At 41.8% G+C, this 17,304-nt stretch overlaps 1 protein-coding gene across 4 annotated transcripts; it reads left to right on the top strand.

The window, feature by feature from the left end:
• Positions 1 to 5,299: 5,299 nt before the first annotated feature.
• Positions 5,300 to 17,229, top strand: cfap57 (cilia and flagella associated protein 57). Of its 4 annotated transcripts, XR_014874277.1 has the most exons (22): positions 5,300 to 5,624; positions 5,763 to 6,076; positions 6,169 to 6,422; positions 6,951 to 7,125; positions 7,200 to 7,352; positions 8,334 to 8,473; positions 8,606 to 8,771; positions 9,034 to 9,147; positions 9,228 to 9,440; positions 9,573 to 9,746; positions 9,940 to 10,101; positions 11,413 to 11,568; positions 11,732 to 11,825; positions 11,919 to 12,109; positions 12,193 to 12,366; positions 12,504 to 12,662; positions 13,495 to 13,638; positions 13,894 to 14,010; positions 14,576 to 14,710; positions 14,798 to 14,941; positions 15,101 to 15,352; positions 15,997 to 17,229. XR_014874277.1 is itself a non-coding variant. In XM_085161070.1 (21 exons), the coding sequence occupies exons 1-21, from the start codon at positions 5,468 to 5,470 to the stop codon at positions 15,272 to 15,274; spliced, it is 3,510 nt and encodes a 1,169-aa protein (XP_085017196.1). In that variant the 5' UTR covers positions 5,300 to 5,467; the 3' UTR covers positions 15,275 to 15,402. The 4 variants fall into 4 exon arrangements, 2 of the variants coding, with proteins under 2 accessions (XP_085017196.1, XP_085017197.1); XM_085161070.1 differs by lacking the exon at positions 15,997 to 17,229 and having other exon boundaries at positions 15,101 to 15,402; XR_014874278.1 differs by lacking the exons at positions 14,798 to 14,941; positions 15,101 to 15,352; positions 15,997 to 17,229 and adding an exon at positions 14,220 to 14,395 and having other exon boundaries at positions 14,576 to 14,688.
• The last annotated feature ends 75 nt before the right edge of the window (positions 17,230 to 17,304 follow it).

Genomic DNA, 17,304 nt, shown 5'->3' with positions numbered 1-17,304 from the left:
ATAGTATCAATTAACAACTTCAGGTTTTTTATTTCTATATGACAATTTTTGGTAATTAAACAATAAGAACAAGTAGTCATGTAATGATTACATTGTAATCACAGTCCCTTCTGTGCATCCTCCGACATGCCAAAAAGGGAGGCTGTAAAAACAACAAAACCAATAAATATGAGTAAAGTAACAAAATAACTCACCTTATAAACACAAGGATTTAGGATCCTATTGCATCTGCTGTTATTTTCAATCAATTCATCCAAAAAAATAAAATAAATACATAAATAAATAATAGATGTGCTTACAGTCTGAGGAGATTGTCTCCAACACCACAGATCACACTCACAACACTGTCCAGTGATGCTGCATCTCCCTGCAAACGATCATCTCCTCCTCTCTCAGGCGCCTCACAGCCATCACCTTCTCGAAGACCTTTCTCTTTGTCCGGAGGTCTGCAGCAGCTACAGTTTATCAACATCAGAAGGGAAAACATAATAGCATATTATCATTCAAGAACAGAACATCCAACTGCTGCTCAGATACTGGGAATTTGTTTAAACAGGATACATTTGAAATATTTATAAATGAAGAGCTTACATTCACTTGTGCTCTGCCAGGGCCAAATGTCGGTCTGGATGAGGGCATCACTGGACACAATTTGCTTTGTTGGTTCAGCAAGCTTGGTTCTTCTCATCTAAGATGACCTTGTGAATTCTTTGTCGCCTCTTGTTGCTATCTGTAAATAATCATAAAAAAGGCACGCCTTCACATAATGTATATATTTAGATTAGAATCCACACTCTTCAATTTGTTTGTAGAACATGCATCACATCCAGCTAAAACAAACCTGGATAAGATTTTATTCTGTTTACAAACTGCAAAAGTATCAAACGGCCCATTTCAAAGAAACAGGGACATACCACTTTGTCTTTGTTTGTAAAGATTTTGTTTGCACTCTGATGATGGCGACAAGCTCCTCTATTCGTGCCTGCAACGCTCCAAGGCTGCCATCGGTTTGATCAGTTTCTAAGTGAGAGGAATATTAATAAGAATACAGGATGAGTATAATACATAAAACTGATCACTCACATTCAGCAATCAGTCTTTAAAGCAGAATTTCCAGAGCTAGACTTTCCCTTTAAGGGAGACGGTACTTTTCACACAAATGTCATAAGTGTATTGTTTCATTTAAGTGGCTGAGACATAACTCCATGTGCCTTTCCAAGAATACTGTAGAAAAGCTGTACTATGTGTGCTATATAGGGTTTGAAATTATCACCAACCAAATGCAGGAAATCTAAACTACTATAACACACACAAAGTTAACAACGCAGTGCATGCTGTACAGTGTAGCGAGCAATGCTCAGACCTCTACATTGGAGAGACCAAACAGCCACTTCATAAGCACATGGCACAACATAGAAGAGCCAAATCCAGGGGCCAAGACTCGGCTGTCCATCTGCACCTAAAGGACAAAGGTCACTCTTTTGAGGATGCCAACGTTCACATTTTGGACAGAGAAGACAGATGGTCTTAAAGAGGAGTGAAAGAAGCCATTTATGTCCACTGTGAATGACCATCTTTGAACAGAGGCGGTGGCTTACGATACCAACTGTCTGCCATCTTTAACCCAGTTTTGAGATCCTTCCCAGACGCCTTAAAGCCCACTCACATCCTGGGCCATCTGACTTCAATAAATAACATAATACGGTGGGGCTAGGTTTCACAATGGGTTCACCCAAAACCTTGGCTGATTGGGACCTACAACCGTTTTCACATCTTGTCTCATGTGATAGAGGATGAATAGGGGGTCCATGTCCCTCTTGCGGGGACACTCCCATAGTCTACAAATAATAATTAATCAGCAGGAGACTAAGTGGAATCTCACACACAGACACATTAGGACCACATTAGGCCACAGCAGGTGCAGCTCACCATTGAGAGGCAGCTGGCATTGAGAGGTTATAACAGCCTGTAGGAAGGATAAGTTTAAGTTAATAAATTAAGTAACAGGTTAAGGTCAACAGCACCTAAGCCACCAAGGAGCCCACAAGTATGTATGCCTTTGACCAGTACCAAGCAACATATTTTGACCTAGTTTTATCTTTTTTTTTCATGTTGTTTTCAAATCAATTCAATTCAATTTTATTTATATAGCGCCAAATCACAACAAAAGTCGCCTCAAGGCGCTTCAAAGATACAGAGAAAAACCCAACAATCATATGACCCCCTATTAGCAAGCACTTTGGTGACAGTGGGAAGGAAAAACTCCCTTTTAACAGGAAGAAACCTCCGGCAGAACCAGGCTCAGGGAGGGGCGGGGCCATCTGCTGCGACCGGTTGGGGTGAGAGAAGGAAGACAGGATAAAGACATGCTGTGGAAGAGAGACAGAGGTTAATAACAGATATGATTCAATGCAGAGAGGTCTGTTAACACATAGTGAGTGAGAAAGGCGACTGGAAAGGAAAAACTCAATGCATCATGGGAATCCCCCGGCAGCCTACGTCTATTGCAGCATAACTAAGGGAGGATTCAGGGTCACCTGGTCCAGCCCTAACTATATGCTTTAGCAAAAAGGAAAGTTTGAAGCCTAATCTTGAAAGTAGAGATAGTGTCTGTCTCCTGAATCCAAACTGGAAGCTGGTTCCACAGAAGAGGGGCCTGAAAACTGAAGGCTCTGCCTCCCATTCTAATTTTAAATACTCTAGGAACAACAAGTAGGCCTGCAGAGCGAGAGCGAAGTGCTCTAATAGGGTGATATGGTACTACAAGGTCATTAAGATAAGATGGGGCCTGATTATTTAAGACCTTGTATGTGAGGAGCAGGATTTTGAATTCAATTCTGGATTTAACAGGAAGCCAATGAAGGGAAGCCAAAACAGGAGAAATCTGCTCTCTCTTTCTAGTCCCTGTCAGGACTCTTGCTGCAGCATTTTGGATTAACTGAAGGCTTTTCAGTGAGTTTTTTGGACATCCTGATAATAATGAATTGCAGTCGTCCAGCCTGGAAGTAATAAATGCATGAACTAGTTTTTCAGCGTCACTCTGAGACAGGATATTTCTAATTTTAGAGATGTTGCACAAATGGAAGAAAGCAGTCTTACATATTTGTTTAATATGTGCGTTGAAGGACATATCTGTTATTATTGACTTGACAGATATTGATTATAAGACATCTGTAGCCTTCATGCGCTGCATTATCATGAGACATATACTGTGGGCCAAGGGTAATTCCAAACAAGATAGCAATGCACAATATGCACTAAAACCTGTAAACACATCTATTGTGTAAGTATTGTGTGACAAAAGGGCCACTTACCATTTATGGCTACAAGAGCCACACTCAAAAAAATGAAATTGGGTGGTTGTTACATGCACAAGATCCAAACTTGTAATTTGAACTAAATAATTCCATGTTTCTATGGTGAACGTAATTAAATCATGTAGCATCTGCATGAAATTCAGCAACTTAATTTGTTCTTGTTGAGATGACATCATACAATCTAGTAAGAGTGGTTAGTTGCCTGGATCCAGCCACTCTTACTGGAACATGGAATTATTTAGGCTGCAAAAACCCTCCTGTTACTGCCTCTCTGTTGTGCAGGACAAAGCGTGTGTGAACTGCAATATCACAGTGGGCACAAAGGAATGGAAGAGGCAGTCAGTCCAGGCACCTCACAACAACTTGTTTGCCACACTGACACACACTGTGTGGCTGTGGAGCCAGAGGAGCTAACATATTGTCAATAAGACAAGGCCTGGTCTCTTTCTACTTTTGCAAGGACACCATGTTTCTGATTTCCCACTGAGTAACAGCCAACTCAGACGACGTCTCACAAGTCACAGCTGCATCCTCTTCTCCATCTTTCAACAACTGAAGGAGTTGCTGATGAAACAACTCAGTTCCAGGCACTAACAGAAAAAAACATTAAGAAATAAAGAAACTGCCACAAAGTGAACTAAATACTCTAGGCAGTATGGTTTAGGTTGGAACAATGACCTTGTCCAGCTATGCCGTGGCTTTGGTGAGAGAAGCTTTGGTGCAGAAAATGATGAGTGAGTAAGATAACCAAATCAGTACCTAAAACTGAAGCTCCTTGAATGAGTTACTTCAATATGACAGAGTGAAATGTCACTTTGATGCACCAACAGAAAACATGGTTCAGGTAACCTGCATACCTGCACTTTAAAGAAACTGGAGAACCTGAAGGACACATGAACACTTCGAGTGATCCACAGCTATGACATGTGCACAGAAATCTGCAGGAACTCCACATTTAAACATGTTCAGTTGCTTCATTCAACAACCTGTCTTTAGATGAGTGACTGTGACAGCATAAGACCTTTTTCTCACCTTCCTTTTTACCCCAAACCTGGAAGCACACACGACACAGGAAATATAATCAGATCTCTGACAGTGAAGACGAATAAAAGGTCTCGACTTAGCTCTGCTAATAATGACACAGAGAAACAAAAATGTACATGTGTAAGTGCAGATTATTTATACACTTATTCACAAAAAAGATTACATTTGTTCATTTTTCATTCAACAGTTCACTAAACTCTGTTTGATTTGCTCAGCAGTGTTGGCTACATAAAAATGCACAATAAAGCAAAACTGGAGAAACCAATAGACATTTTTAATCCTTCTCTTATATATGTTCTCATTTTATTTTTATCTATAAACTGAAGAACAAAGAAACAGAAGATCTTATCTCTCAGTCTCTTTTCTTCTTGAGTTTCTAACAAAAAAAATTATTGTTTTGCTGTAATTACACTGTAACATTACTTTTTCATTGTGAATTTCAGCCTCCTTTTTCACATTTCTGCTGTTATTCTTATGCAATCAGACTGTCACAGATTTCATGTTCCTCATTTGTTACCAGCTAGAGTTGGTATTAATTAATTAGGTTGGTTCTCAGGAAGATATGATGTTAAATCCTTACCTCCCTGCTTTATATTTTGCTGCATATTTTGTATACAGCACCTCCTTCTGAGCGAAAAGGGATTGTTACAACAACGAATCCAGAAAGAAAAAATCCTAAAACAATAGAGGCAATATCCGGCCGATTTATTTATGTCCTCTTTTATGGACATTTGTTTTTGTTCTAGGGAGGACATAGGAAAAAAATTGAAAGATTCTATGGGCTCAAATATTTATGACCACAATTTGAGCCCATATCGAATCAGTATCGTCGATACCACTCTGAATTTAGCTGGTACCGGATCGGAAAGGAAAACAGTGGTATGCACATCACTAGAAACAACGGCCTGGAAACAACTTACGAGTTCTCGTGGTCTCGCGGGATTTCCCAGCGTTGCCTAGCGACGTGACTCTCAATCGGTTCCGCGAGGGCTTTTCTGGCTTTCAGAAGTATTAATGTTTTCTGGAAGTGTTTGTTATGCGCGGAGACACTCTTCAGTTTTCAAGTCTGCTGGCATGTTATTATTTTTTTTAAGTGACATCTAAAAATGTCTTTTGTAGTTGCTCAGTCCCATTTCATTTTCGGTGTACGGACTGGTGTGAGGAACAATTTGTGTTTCTTTGACGAGCAAACCGTCGTCTTCCCCAGCGGAAACAGCTGCGTGTGTTTCAACACCGTCCAACGATGGCAGCGGTTCATTTCAGGTGCGTCTAAGTCATAACTAACTAACATAAGTAACTAAATTTCTACCCTGGTGGTGCTCTTGATATATAATACAAGTACGAAAGTTGTTTTTTTTTAGTATTTAACAGCATTTATTTCTGTTGGTGTCGTCTCTCCAGGCTCAGAGAGAAGTCAGGGAATGCGTGCTATGACCATCAGCTCCAACAGACGCTACCTGGCAGTGTCAGATTATGGAGAGAGGGCCACCGTCACTGTGTTTGACCTGCAGCATGAGCAGGGCAGAAAGAGAAAGGTTTTGAGTGCAGGAGACATGTCTGTTCAAGAGTTTATCTGCATTGCTTTCTCTCCTGATTCCAAGTACCTGATAGGCCTGACAGGGAGCCCTGAGTGGATGCTGATCCTCTGGCTTTGGGAGAAACACAAACTCCTGGCAACACTGAAGACAACAAACACAAATAATCCTGTCACCCAGGTGAGTCATCTGTGCTGCATCAGTGAAGCTTGTATAAATGCAGGCATACACATGCTGAACACATTATTATTATAGTAACTGTTTCTCATCAGGTCAGCTTCAACCCTTACAACAACACACAGCTCTGTGTGAGCGGAACCGGTGTTTTCAAGCTGTTCCGCTACTCAGAGGGGGCCCTGAAACCAAGCAGTGTTGCAAAGGTTGAGTCCATCAATTTCCTGTGCCACACCTGGATGTCAGAGCACAGGGTGATCGCTGGCACAGACACTGGCAGGCTGCTGGTGTTTGAGTCTGGAGACCTGCGAAGAGAGATCAGCATGACTTGTGTGCAGGGCCAGCCTGCCAGGTGAGAAAGCTGGACCACATGAACTGGTGCTATTTTACATGAAGCAGCCTCTGTAACTCACCTCCACCCCATGCTGTTCCTGCCATTTTTGACCCAATCAGGGTCAAGTCCATAATCATAATGGTGAATAATCTGACCTCAAAACCAACTAATTTTATTGAATTCTGTCGGTTGTACCCCCAAAAATATCTAGCATAGAGCTTTTCATGGCTACCAAAAGCACCTGCTAATCTGGGCAAATATAAATGATTCCTGGTGTCTAACTTCATTGTTGTCCAACAAATACACGCCGATGGATTAAATAAAGACTTTAAATGTCTGAGGAGCTAGTATCACTCATAACATGTGGCAATGATTAAAAAAAAGTAGTGGAAAAATTGGCAGACATGTTGAAACATGGAACGGAAATGCGTATAACAAATGATAACCAGCTGATCTCAGACCAGATGAATGGGTTCACTGTGGTCACTGCAGCGTTCCATCTTTGATGAGTGATGTTCTTGCTTATAACCGCTTCACTCTGTACAGGCAGGTGGAGGTAAAGAAGATCAAAGATGCTAATGTGAATGAAGGTCCCTCTGTCCCTTCCATCACAGCAATCCTGTCCTACTCCAAAGGCTTTGCATGCTCTAGAGGTCCTGGCACCGTTTTTCTGTTTGTGCAGACAGATGAGAATGGTTACAGAAAGGCCAGGGAGATAAAGGTAAATGTTCAAGCTTTATTTCAGAAAAGGTGGAAAGTGTAGTCTTTGTGTGCACATGGGTATGCTTGTGTCAGATCCCTCTAGATGCATACTGCAGCGGTGTGACCTTGGCAGAATACCAGCAGATTGACACCATATGCATCAGTCCAGCAGAGGAGACTTTGGCCATCAGCACAAACCGAGGACAGCTGTACAGTGTCAGCCTGTCCTCTGTGGACATGAACAAGGTGCTCTACAGTTACACCTACCAGCACCACCAATGACGGGGTTCATCATTTGTATAAGTGAAATTACTGCTTCAACTGTCCTAGCTGGTATTTTATTTTCTTCCACATGCCCCCATCAATTCAGATTATGTAGAGCTGTTTGCTACATCCATTCTCACACTGACCTCTTCTGTACTTGAAACATTACTATAGTAGCTGGTCGGCAGTCAGAAATACATACATATTATTTTGCTGTTTTACTTTTTCTTCTATGTATGATCTCACTTCCTCTTCTTTTCTTTTGGTGGACCAATTGTGCTCATTTCCAGTTGGATATTTTTAACAGTCTCTGTATGCTGTAGCAAAGAAAACAGTAGCGAAGTCTTGTGAATGAAAAGAAAAAAGGTCAATCCAAAAAACATGAAAAACAGTTCAAATAATCCAGCAAAAAAATAATTTTGTCTTTATTTGCAGCTCCATATTTATATTCACGGACTTTGTTAGAGTAGTTGTCTTATACTAGGCCTCGGTACATCCCCTCGGTTAATTCTTTTATCTGAAACAAGCTTCTTTGCCTTTAAGTTAGTTCTCTAAGGTAACCTTTTTACAGATATTCTCTCTCTTTGACATCATCTAGAGTAGATGTGGCCCACATGAGGTCAGTGGTAGATTAGCATTTAAATGTAAAGACATTGCACACTTTGATAAACTCCCCATCAGAATTGAGTCGAGATTATAGGCTGAACTCAGTTCTGATGTAGCATGGCCCTCCACAACAGTGCCAGTTTCTCATGTGGCCCCTTGAAAAGTTAATTGCCCATCCATTCTCTAGAGAAAAAGGGTAAAAAAAATATTTATTTTATTATATTATTAAAATATCACGTTTTCTCTTTCTCTTCCTTCATCATCTTCTTTCTGTTGTCTAACAGCATGCCACTTGTTTAAGGCATCAGAGTTCTCTTTAGATGTTTAAAGTTGATGTTATCTTTGCAACTCCATTAGGAGGATAAACTACACTTTGAGTTCCTGTCCCAGTCCTTCCACTCCAGCTCCATCACTGGTTTGTCCATCTGCATACGCAAGCCCCTCGTAGCCACCTGCTCTCTGGACCGCTCTGTCCGCATCTGGAACTACGAGACAAAGTAAAACACATACACACAATTCCTTTTATAGATATCAATCAGTTTTCGTCAGGTTGATACAATATAGAACTGCATAACAAAATGACATGTCATGTTTCTGAGCTCTTGCTGTTCTCTCTGTTTTGTCACTAGAGTGTTGGAGCTGTGCAAGGAGTTCCAGGAGGAGGCGTACAGTGTGGCACTACATCCCACAGGCCTCTTCATCCTTGTGGGGTTTTCAGACAGACTCAGGCTGATGAACCTGCTTATTGATGACATCCACACCTTCAAGGAGTTCACTGTGCGCAGCTGTAGAGAGGTAGAGGTTGCTTTGCATTTGTGTTTGCAGTAAATCTGAACAGCCAATATTACTAAATTCAAGGGTGAAATGATTGGTCTTTACCCCCTTCTGTTGTGTCTCATCCAGCTGTGTTCTGTAAATCCTTAAATACTGAATCCTGGGTTAACGTTTTCAGCATTTACTGCGATATCTGATAGTTCATCTTAAAGTGGAGAATTATCACATTTTCCACTCAAAACGTTTGTGCTTGGACTCTGTCTTTGTCTCCTTCTCTTTTCAGTGTGCTTTTAGCAACGGTGGCCACATGTTTGCAGCTGTCAATGGAAACATCATTCAAATCTATTCTGTCACCTCTTTTGAAAATATCCTTAATCTGAAGGGCCACAATGGAAAGGTGAGTCAGCTGGAGTTTGTGTTGCAGAGGAGTCCCACTGCTTATTTGTCATTCTTATTTACTGGTATTTCAATTAACAGGTGTGTCGGATTGAATGGAGCCTGGACGACAGCCGGGTCGTGTCTTGTGGGGTGGATGGGGCAGTGTACGAGTGGAACACGCAGAGTGGCAAGCGGGAGTCAGAAAGCGTCCTAAAGTCCTGCAGTTATACAGGTGTGGCCTTCTCCTCAGACTGTAAGACCATCCTGGCTGTGGGAACAGACCTCACTCTGAAGGAGATCCAAGACTGTCAGGTTAGCAAGCACAGCTGACTCCTGGATTTGTTCTTTTAAGTTGCTGCAAATCAACAAAACATCTCAAGCAGCAGCAATGTTGTTGTTGTTTTTTTCTTTTTAAATGGGTTTATTGTTGTATCCTATCCACAGGTACTGAGGGAGGTTCCAGCTGATGAGACAGCTCACACTGCTCTCGCAGTGTCCCATTCTGGTAGAGTGGTCTTCAGCGGGACCTCCAGTGGGACTGTAAGGGCCATTAAATACCCATTACCTATCCAGAAGGAATGGATGACTTACCAGGCTCACTCTGGGCCTGTCACTAAGGTGAGCAGAAGCACTGATTTGCTCATTAAACTGATCACAATACTTTATTGATCCCTAGGGGAAATTATGTGTGTTAATGTGATGTGAGATTGATATACACACAATCTCACACCGTGTATGAAAAAATCGATTGACTATGATGCTGATCATTAAGAAGCAAAGAGTCCACCCACTAAAACATGTGTGTCCTCAGATGGCGATCACGTATGATGATCAGTTCCTGCTGACAGTGTCTGAAGACGGCTGTCTGCTGATTTGGAAAATCATCGATAAGGAGGGCAGAGGTCTAAAGAGCAACAAACACATCGTCCACACAGAAGAGATCCTTGTCACCAGGTCAGACCTGGAGGAGAAGGTGAGTAAGTGCATAGTGTGACACCCCCCTGTTGGTCTTGTTCCTAAAGCATTGTAAGTTCTTTATCCTGGACCATCAGTGCAAGTGGTGAGTTATGTGTTTGTAATGTTATAGCTTTGGAACATCACTCAGCGCAACACTCAGTGCATCATGGGAAGTCTCCAGCAGCCTAGGCCTATTTCCAGCCCTAACTATATGTATCCTATGTATGTGTATATGTATATTTCATCTAAAAGAAAAGTTTTAAGCCTGATCGTAAAAGTAGACAGGGTCTCTGAAAGCTGAAGCCTCTGCCCCCCAGTCTACTTCTCCTTCCTAGAAGGAACAATCCTTAGTGCTGTACTGCATGTGAGGTTTTTTTGCCAGATGAAGCCTCCCCATACATGGCTAGCATGCATCCATCCATGCATACTTACATACACACACGTAGATACAGAGGTGACAAAAGTACGGATATTTCGTACTTAAGTACAGATACTAGTATCAAAAAAGCCTGTTTTAAAAATGTGAGGAGTAGAATGTAAAGATATTTGATTAAGATGTAGGGAGTAAAAGTAAACAGCTGTCAGAAAAATACCTACTGAAGTAAAGTATAGATATCTGAAAATTCTTTTCAACTACAGTAACAAAGTATTTGTACTTTGTTACTTCCCAGCTCTGTACATACGGCCATTTTCGGCTTCTTATGCTGCCCCAGCAACCAGGACCAAGCTAAGGTCCTGGTTGCTGGGGCAGCATCTCAGCAGAGACCTCACTCTCACCACTAATCCTGGTCTTTCGGGGACCTTGAGGTGTTCCCAAACCAGATGTAACTTCTCCAGCATCTCTCTCCAGCCTTTCTCTCTTTAGTACATGCCTGAAACACCTCGTTTAGGAGGCCTCCTGGTCAGATGCCTGAACCACCGGAGCTCACTCCTTTTGATGCGATGAAGTAGTGGCTCTACTTTGACTTCCTCCTACATGAACAGGCTCCTCACCAAGCCTTTGGAGGAAGCTCATTTGCACTGCTTGTATCCATGGTCTTCACCCACTACACACAACTCGTGGCTGTAGGTCAGGGTGGGAATGTAGGTGAGCCAGTAAATCGATAGCCTCGCTTTCACACGAAGCAGAGTCTGGGGTTCACATTACTGCAGACGCTACAGCAATCTGTTCTTTCCAAGTAGTGTGAGGTACACTTCATGTGTTTATGTGTCTGCTTTAAGTTATTTATGTACGACACTTTAGAAGAAAGCTAAAAGAATTGCAACAAGGTGACAACTGTCATGTTATGGTTAAAAGAAGAATGTATGTTCCTGCGTCTACTTTCAGACCCAGCACATGCTGGAGATGAAGATGCGGCTGGAGGAGCTGCAGATGGAGAATGAGTACCAGCTCCGCCTGAAGGACATGAACTACAACGAGAAGCTCAGAGAGCTGTCTGACAACTTTGTCCAGCAGATAGAATCTCTGAAAACATCCCAACAGGTGTGCCTCTGTTACACGAGAGCTCAGCTTCACATAGATTTACAACTTAAAGGTCAAAATGTCTTCCCAAGACTAGCAATCATCAGTGGGTGACTTTTGACGTTGATCGATTGAGTCAGTAGCTGCTGCCCTTGATGAATCAGGTATCCTGCTTTTACTGCAGGCCATGAAGACAGAGATGGAAAAGCAGGAATGTGAGAATCAGCAGAATTCTGCAGAGCTTATTATGAAGCATTCGAAAGAACTGAAGGATTTAGGTAACAGGAGAACAGGATCAGCACAATCTGTTATCTTTATTTTTGTAAGTGTTTGTAAGTGTTTGGTGTTCATACTCTTTTAATCACACACAGAGCTATCATACAGCCAGAAGCTGATTGTGGAGCACGAGAAGTACCAGGATCTTCAGCAAAAACATCAAAGGATGCAGGAAGACTATGAGAAGCAGCTCAGGTCTGCAGAGGACAGAAAAATCCAAGCGGTGGAGGAGCTCACAAAGATGTACGAGGCCAAGCTACAGGAGAAGGCCGAGCTCCTCGCTCAGGTCAGTAATAAGGAGCAGGAAGAGGAGGTGGTGGTAAGTTAAATGGTGCAGCAGTTGAATGAAACCGGTAATCTTTCGTTCAGTGTCAGGAGGACACCGAACAGAAGATTAGTGTTTTTAAAGCAATCATGAAGCAGGCCGAAGAGGACGAGGAGAGGAAGATTCTCGAGATCCAGACCAATTATGAGGAGAAAATGAAAACTGAGAAACAGACCAATACAAATCTGAAGGGAAAAAATAGCATCATGGCACAAAAGGTGAACGAAGCTTCTGTTATTCACTGAATGTTTGGTTCTGTTGCAGAGCACCAGCTCTGTCTCCCGTCTGTCTGCTCACATCAGCTGCTGTTCTGTGTGTCTCCTCTTTGGTTGGTTGGACGCTGGTGTGTTCACAGTTCATCAGTCTACAGAAGCAGATTGATGACAGGAGCGCTGATATAAACAAGCTGAAGCAAGAGCGGCAGAGGCTGCTTGGGCTGATCCGCTCCCTGGAGAGTGACATCGAAGACCTGAAGAGGCAGATCTCTGGACATGAAAAGACCAGTCAGGACAAGGTGACCGAGATCAGAGCTGTCATTTCCCTGTCAACCAAACGTCCACTTAGCAGAATTTTAAACAGTTTTACATTTTGAAGCCTCGACATATGGAGTCAGAAGTGACGACAGTTATCATTTAACACTAGCTTTAACTCTATAAAGCATAAAGTGACATTTTAATGATGAGTTTTGACACCCAGCTGATAGAAACAAATAAGATTTGGGGACTTCTCGCCCCCCGCTTCCTGCTCTTTGTTGTGCTCAGTGCTCACTTATTTGTTCCTCAAGTTTTTCTGCTTCTTTGTACATTCCTTCATGACCACCCTGATAGCTTCACAGATCTCCCTCCAGGAATCTGCTGACATTTATAGGTCATTATAGATGAGATGATGATTGCGTTGAAAAATAGGCAGAAATACACAGGACGAACAGGCCAGTCACAGCAGCTGTGGGCTGCGTTGATATGTCTTCTGGTTCTACAAAGGAGCACGTCAGGGTATGTTGTAGGTTTGTTGCAGTTGTGATGCAGGTGCAGTGTAGATTTCTCAGCGAAGCTTAAGTGCCGTGTTACTGTGCGTACATTTATTGGAATATGAGCATATTATAAGCATATAAGTATAATGTAAGCATATTTTATAGCGCTGGGTTACTGAAAGACAGACAAGTTTTCCTACATGCACTTCAACTCTGAGCTCTTCTCTACATTAGCTGTAAAATTGTTCTGTCTAATTCAGTTTGACTACGTGACATATGGAGACTGATCTGGACCAGATTCTCTTGACATTGTTCAGAATTCATGTACGAAAACCTTTGAACTCTAAAACCGTTCAACCTGTTCTTGTTCTCACAGGATCACATTATCTCGTGCTTGAAGAGAAAGAATCAGGAACTGGAGAAGTTAAAGTTTGTTCTTGAATTCCAGCTGAATGAGTTAAAGCAGAAAACTGAGCCTCTGCAACATGACGTCAGTGTGAAGAAGGAGCGGATCAGTCAGGTATGTGAAAGATGAAACAGCTTAGCACTGTGTTAACGCATGGTTAGAAAACATATGTGGAGACTGTTGAATACGTAAATGTAGATGATTCATAAGGGTTCCTGTACATTTTCTTGCCATTTGAATAGTGTTGAGTTAAAAAGTTAGACAGAAATAAAGTTTGCTTGTTTTAATTGATCTGATAGGACTGCATTAGCAGTCAAACAGTGTCAACACTACCAGTTACAGTGTCGTGCTATTTCTCGTGTTCGGCAGCTGGAGGAAGATCTGATACAAACCGACAAGAGCAATGCTCAGCTGAAGCTCACCGTCTCTGAGCTGAAGCTCAAACTGAAGACCAGAGACAAAGAGATGTGCAAAGAGAGTCAGAAGGTCAGTAAACAAAGAACGCTTCTTTTTTAAAGTAAAGAGGCAAAACTACATCATCTGTGTCATTGTGCAAATAATTGTGGACCTAACTCTTTTGAGAAAGAAGTGGCATTCAGAGAATCTTGAATTGAAGTCTAATGGAGAAATCTGCAAAGAAAACCTTTTAAACCCACTGGGCCAGAAACAAAATCAGCAACTCTTTTTTTAATCAGATTTGAGGTACTGCTAACATTACTGCCAAGTGGCAAGATTAGGTCCTAGAAGGACTTTGGCTCCACCCAAAAGCTCTTGCTTACAAGTGGCAGCCAATCAGAGGAATTGTAGGGTGGCGGAAACTAAAACCTGTTTCAGACACAAGGTGAACAGCTGCATGAAGGCCAAGTATAAGGTAAATGATGATTGTTTTTAACTGTGAATCTACTGGGTTACATGTACTGTAGTAAAATCGAGGAATAAAAATATGAAGCTGGAAGTGAGCAGAATAGATCCTCTTTAAGCTTTGAGGATAAAAGTGTAATAAAAATCATTTTTAATATAAGAATGGGCTTCTCTTGTTTTTTGTCGTCAGGTCAAAGATTTGGAGACGCATCTCCAGCGATTGAAATCAGACCTGCACAACTGTGTCGGCTTCATCCAGGAGCCTAAAACCCTGAAGAACAACATACAGATGATATACGCTCGATATGTCCAGCAGACTGAAAGGGTAAGTGTGCTAAGAAATACCACAAGAGCTGCCTGGATGCAGGGAGGGCTTGAAATCAAACTGTCAAGTGTATGTCCTGTTTGGAAGGTGGAGAGAACCAATGCAGATGATACTGTTCAGAAGGCGCTGCGTCACCAGTGTGATCGACAGGAGAGGACAGTAAATGGCCTCAAAATGAGGCTGGTCAAATCTGCAGAGGAGCATGAAAAGGTCTACACCAAAATCATGAAGGTTAGTCATTACCCAGATCACAACAGCACGTTGGCATTAGTCATTAACAATGCAACTCTGAAGTCTTAACATATCCTGTATGACAGAGTGTGAAAGTGTAATGTGGAGTAAAGACCTGCTGAATTGATAGTTATGTAGCCACGACTTTGGACTTTGCAGGAAAACATGACTCTGATAGCTGAAATCAACGAGCTGCGGAAGGAGCTGCATTTGGCCAGGACTCAGGCTAAAGACGTCAGAGCTCAGGTGGCTCTCTTAAAGAAGCCCAAGAAGTCACAGCCCATCTTAGAACAAGCAGCCTACCAGGAGCCCAAACAGATAGGAGTCAGCTGATCGTCTTTTACCTCAGCAATAGCTCTGCAACTAACACACAGCAGCAGATACACATGAAACTCATAGAAGAAGAAAGTTGTTAGTAAGATTGTTGTATTCACTTTGATAATTGAATATTATCAATATTTGACTATCTCTACTTTTAAGATTAGGCTTCAAACTTTCCTTTTTGCTAAAGCATATAGTTAGGGCTGGACCAGCTGACCCTGAATCCTCCCTTAGTTATGCTGCAATAGATGTAGGCTGCCGGGGGATTCCCATGATGCATTGAGTTTTTCCTTTCCAGTCACCTTTCTCACTCACTATGTATTAATAGACCTCTCTGTATTGAATCATATCTGTTATTAATCTCTGTCTGTCTTCCACAGCATGTCTTTATCCTGTCTTCCTTCTCTCACCCCAACCAATCACAGCAGATGGCCCCGCCCCTCCCTGAGCCTGGTTCTGCTGGAGGTTTCTTCCTGTTAAAAGGGAGTTTTTCCTTCCCACTGTCGCCAAAGTGCTGCTCATAGGGGGTCATATGATTGTTGGGCTTTTCTCTGTATCTATGAAGTGCCTTGAGGCGACATTTGTTGTGATTTGGCGCTATATAAATAAAATTTAATTGAATTGAATTGATAATGAACGTGTGGATTTGTATGTTACCATAGAAATTTATTGCAGAAAACAATCATATTGATAAAGGTTTGATCACTGACCAGTGAACCTGTTCTCATTTCCAGGAAGTCAAATACTGATGTTTAGCCAAAGACGCTGGTGTCTCCAATGTATGCAAAAGATGTCCTTTAGCAGTGGCCCTGTGTAGTGAGGCGAGTCTTATTCCTCATGTCACAACTGCAATATATATATCTCATTTTCATTTTTAGCCTAAACATGTAGTTCTAGTGTCTGAACCAGAGAAAAGGGAAAATAAAAACAAAATTGAATGTTGAGTGAAAGGACACAAACCATTATCTCCAGGTTCTTGTCATTCCTACCATCCCACCTACTTGTGTGCTCTTTAAAACAGGTGTCATAAACATCAGCTTTATAGCAGCCATGCAGATATTGTTTCTAAAAGAATTTCTTAACCATCTACAGATCTGCTGCAGCCTCACAGTAACCATCCACATGTTCAGATGGTTTACAAATCTTCATTTCTCTGCACTTTGCAACTTCTCCCCTCCTATTGGTGAGCACTTACGAAATTATTTGTGTATTCATTAATGTTCCTCAACCACAGAAATTCCCAACAGCCACACAATATTTACATTCTGGAATGAACACTTCAATGGATAAGGCTACATTTCTAAACAGATCCACTGTTAAAGCTATCCCCTCCATGGTGTCCCAGCACCACACGTGTTATTTTAGTTAAAACATACACACGCTGTTGGTCTTATGCAGCATCTACATCAGTTCTGCGTATTTTGCTTATATGAAATCAATGGTAAGGTGATGTGACTTCTATACATTTTACATCAGATAAAAACTTTAGTTGTAAGATTCAGATAATTTATTAAAAGCGAAACATTTTAAATGAGAATAAGAAAGAAAAGTATTTCTTTGTGCTCGTCTTTCCCTGTTTATGCCCTACCTGACATCCACTGGTTTCCTCTTTCTGGCGCAAAGTGGGCGATAAACAAACGAGAGACGGGACTTGCGACAGAAAAGCCGATCAGCTGATCATTGATCAGTTTCATGATTGAAGTAGCAACAGGAGAGGAGAAGAGGCAGCTGTCCAGCGTAAAGACGCATTCTGAAGTATGGGAGAAATCGCATTCCTTTTCATCTCAGTACCGTTTTCTTCTGTTTGTCTGTGATGAAATTGCTTTCAGAGCCGTTGCCCAAGCAAGGGGGAGGGTGCATCTGACCTCAGCTGTAATTGGTCCAGCCCAGAGTTGATTAACCAGTTGTCCAGTCCACCACCTTTCATTGTTCATACCGTTACAAACAACATTGGCCCATAAAAACAAGTCCAGCTGTGTGAGGTTGTATTGTACTAGTCGGTTGATGTTTGACATCAGTCGTCTTCCTGGACTGGTTTTATT

Source organism: Neolamprologus multifasciatus, chromosome 5 (genome assembly GCF_963576455.1).
Source record: "Neolamprologus multifasciatus chromosome 5, fNeoMul1.2, whole genome shotgun sequence".
Lineage (NCBI taxonomy): Eukaryota > Metazoa > Chordata > Actinopteri > Cichliformes > Cichlidae > Neolamprologus > Neolamprologus multifasciatus.
Note: the sequence above shows the minus strand (reverse complement) of the source record. Positions and strands in the feature narration are given on the sequence as shown.

Excerpts from the sequence above, each read along its gene's own strand:
- cfap57 (XM_085161070.1), top strand. The coding sequence starts at position 5,468 with ATGTCTTTTGTAGTTGCTCAGTCCCATTTCATTTTCGGTGTACGGACT. Across the intron at positions 9,148-9,227 it reads TGAAGGGCCACAATGGAAAG|GTGTGTCGGATTGAATGGAG; the intron begins GTGAGTCAGCTG and ends TTCAATTAACAG. Across the intron at positions 11,826-11,918 it reads GAAAGAACTGAAGGATTTAG|AGCTATCATACAGCCAGAAG; the intron begins GTAACAGGAGAA and ends AATCACACACAG.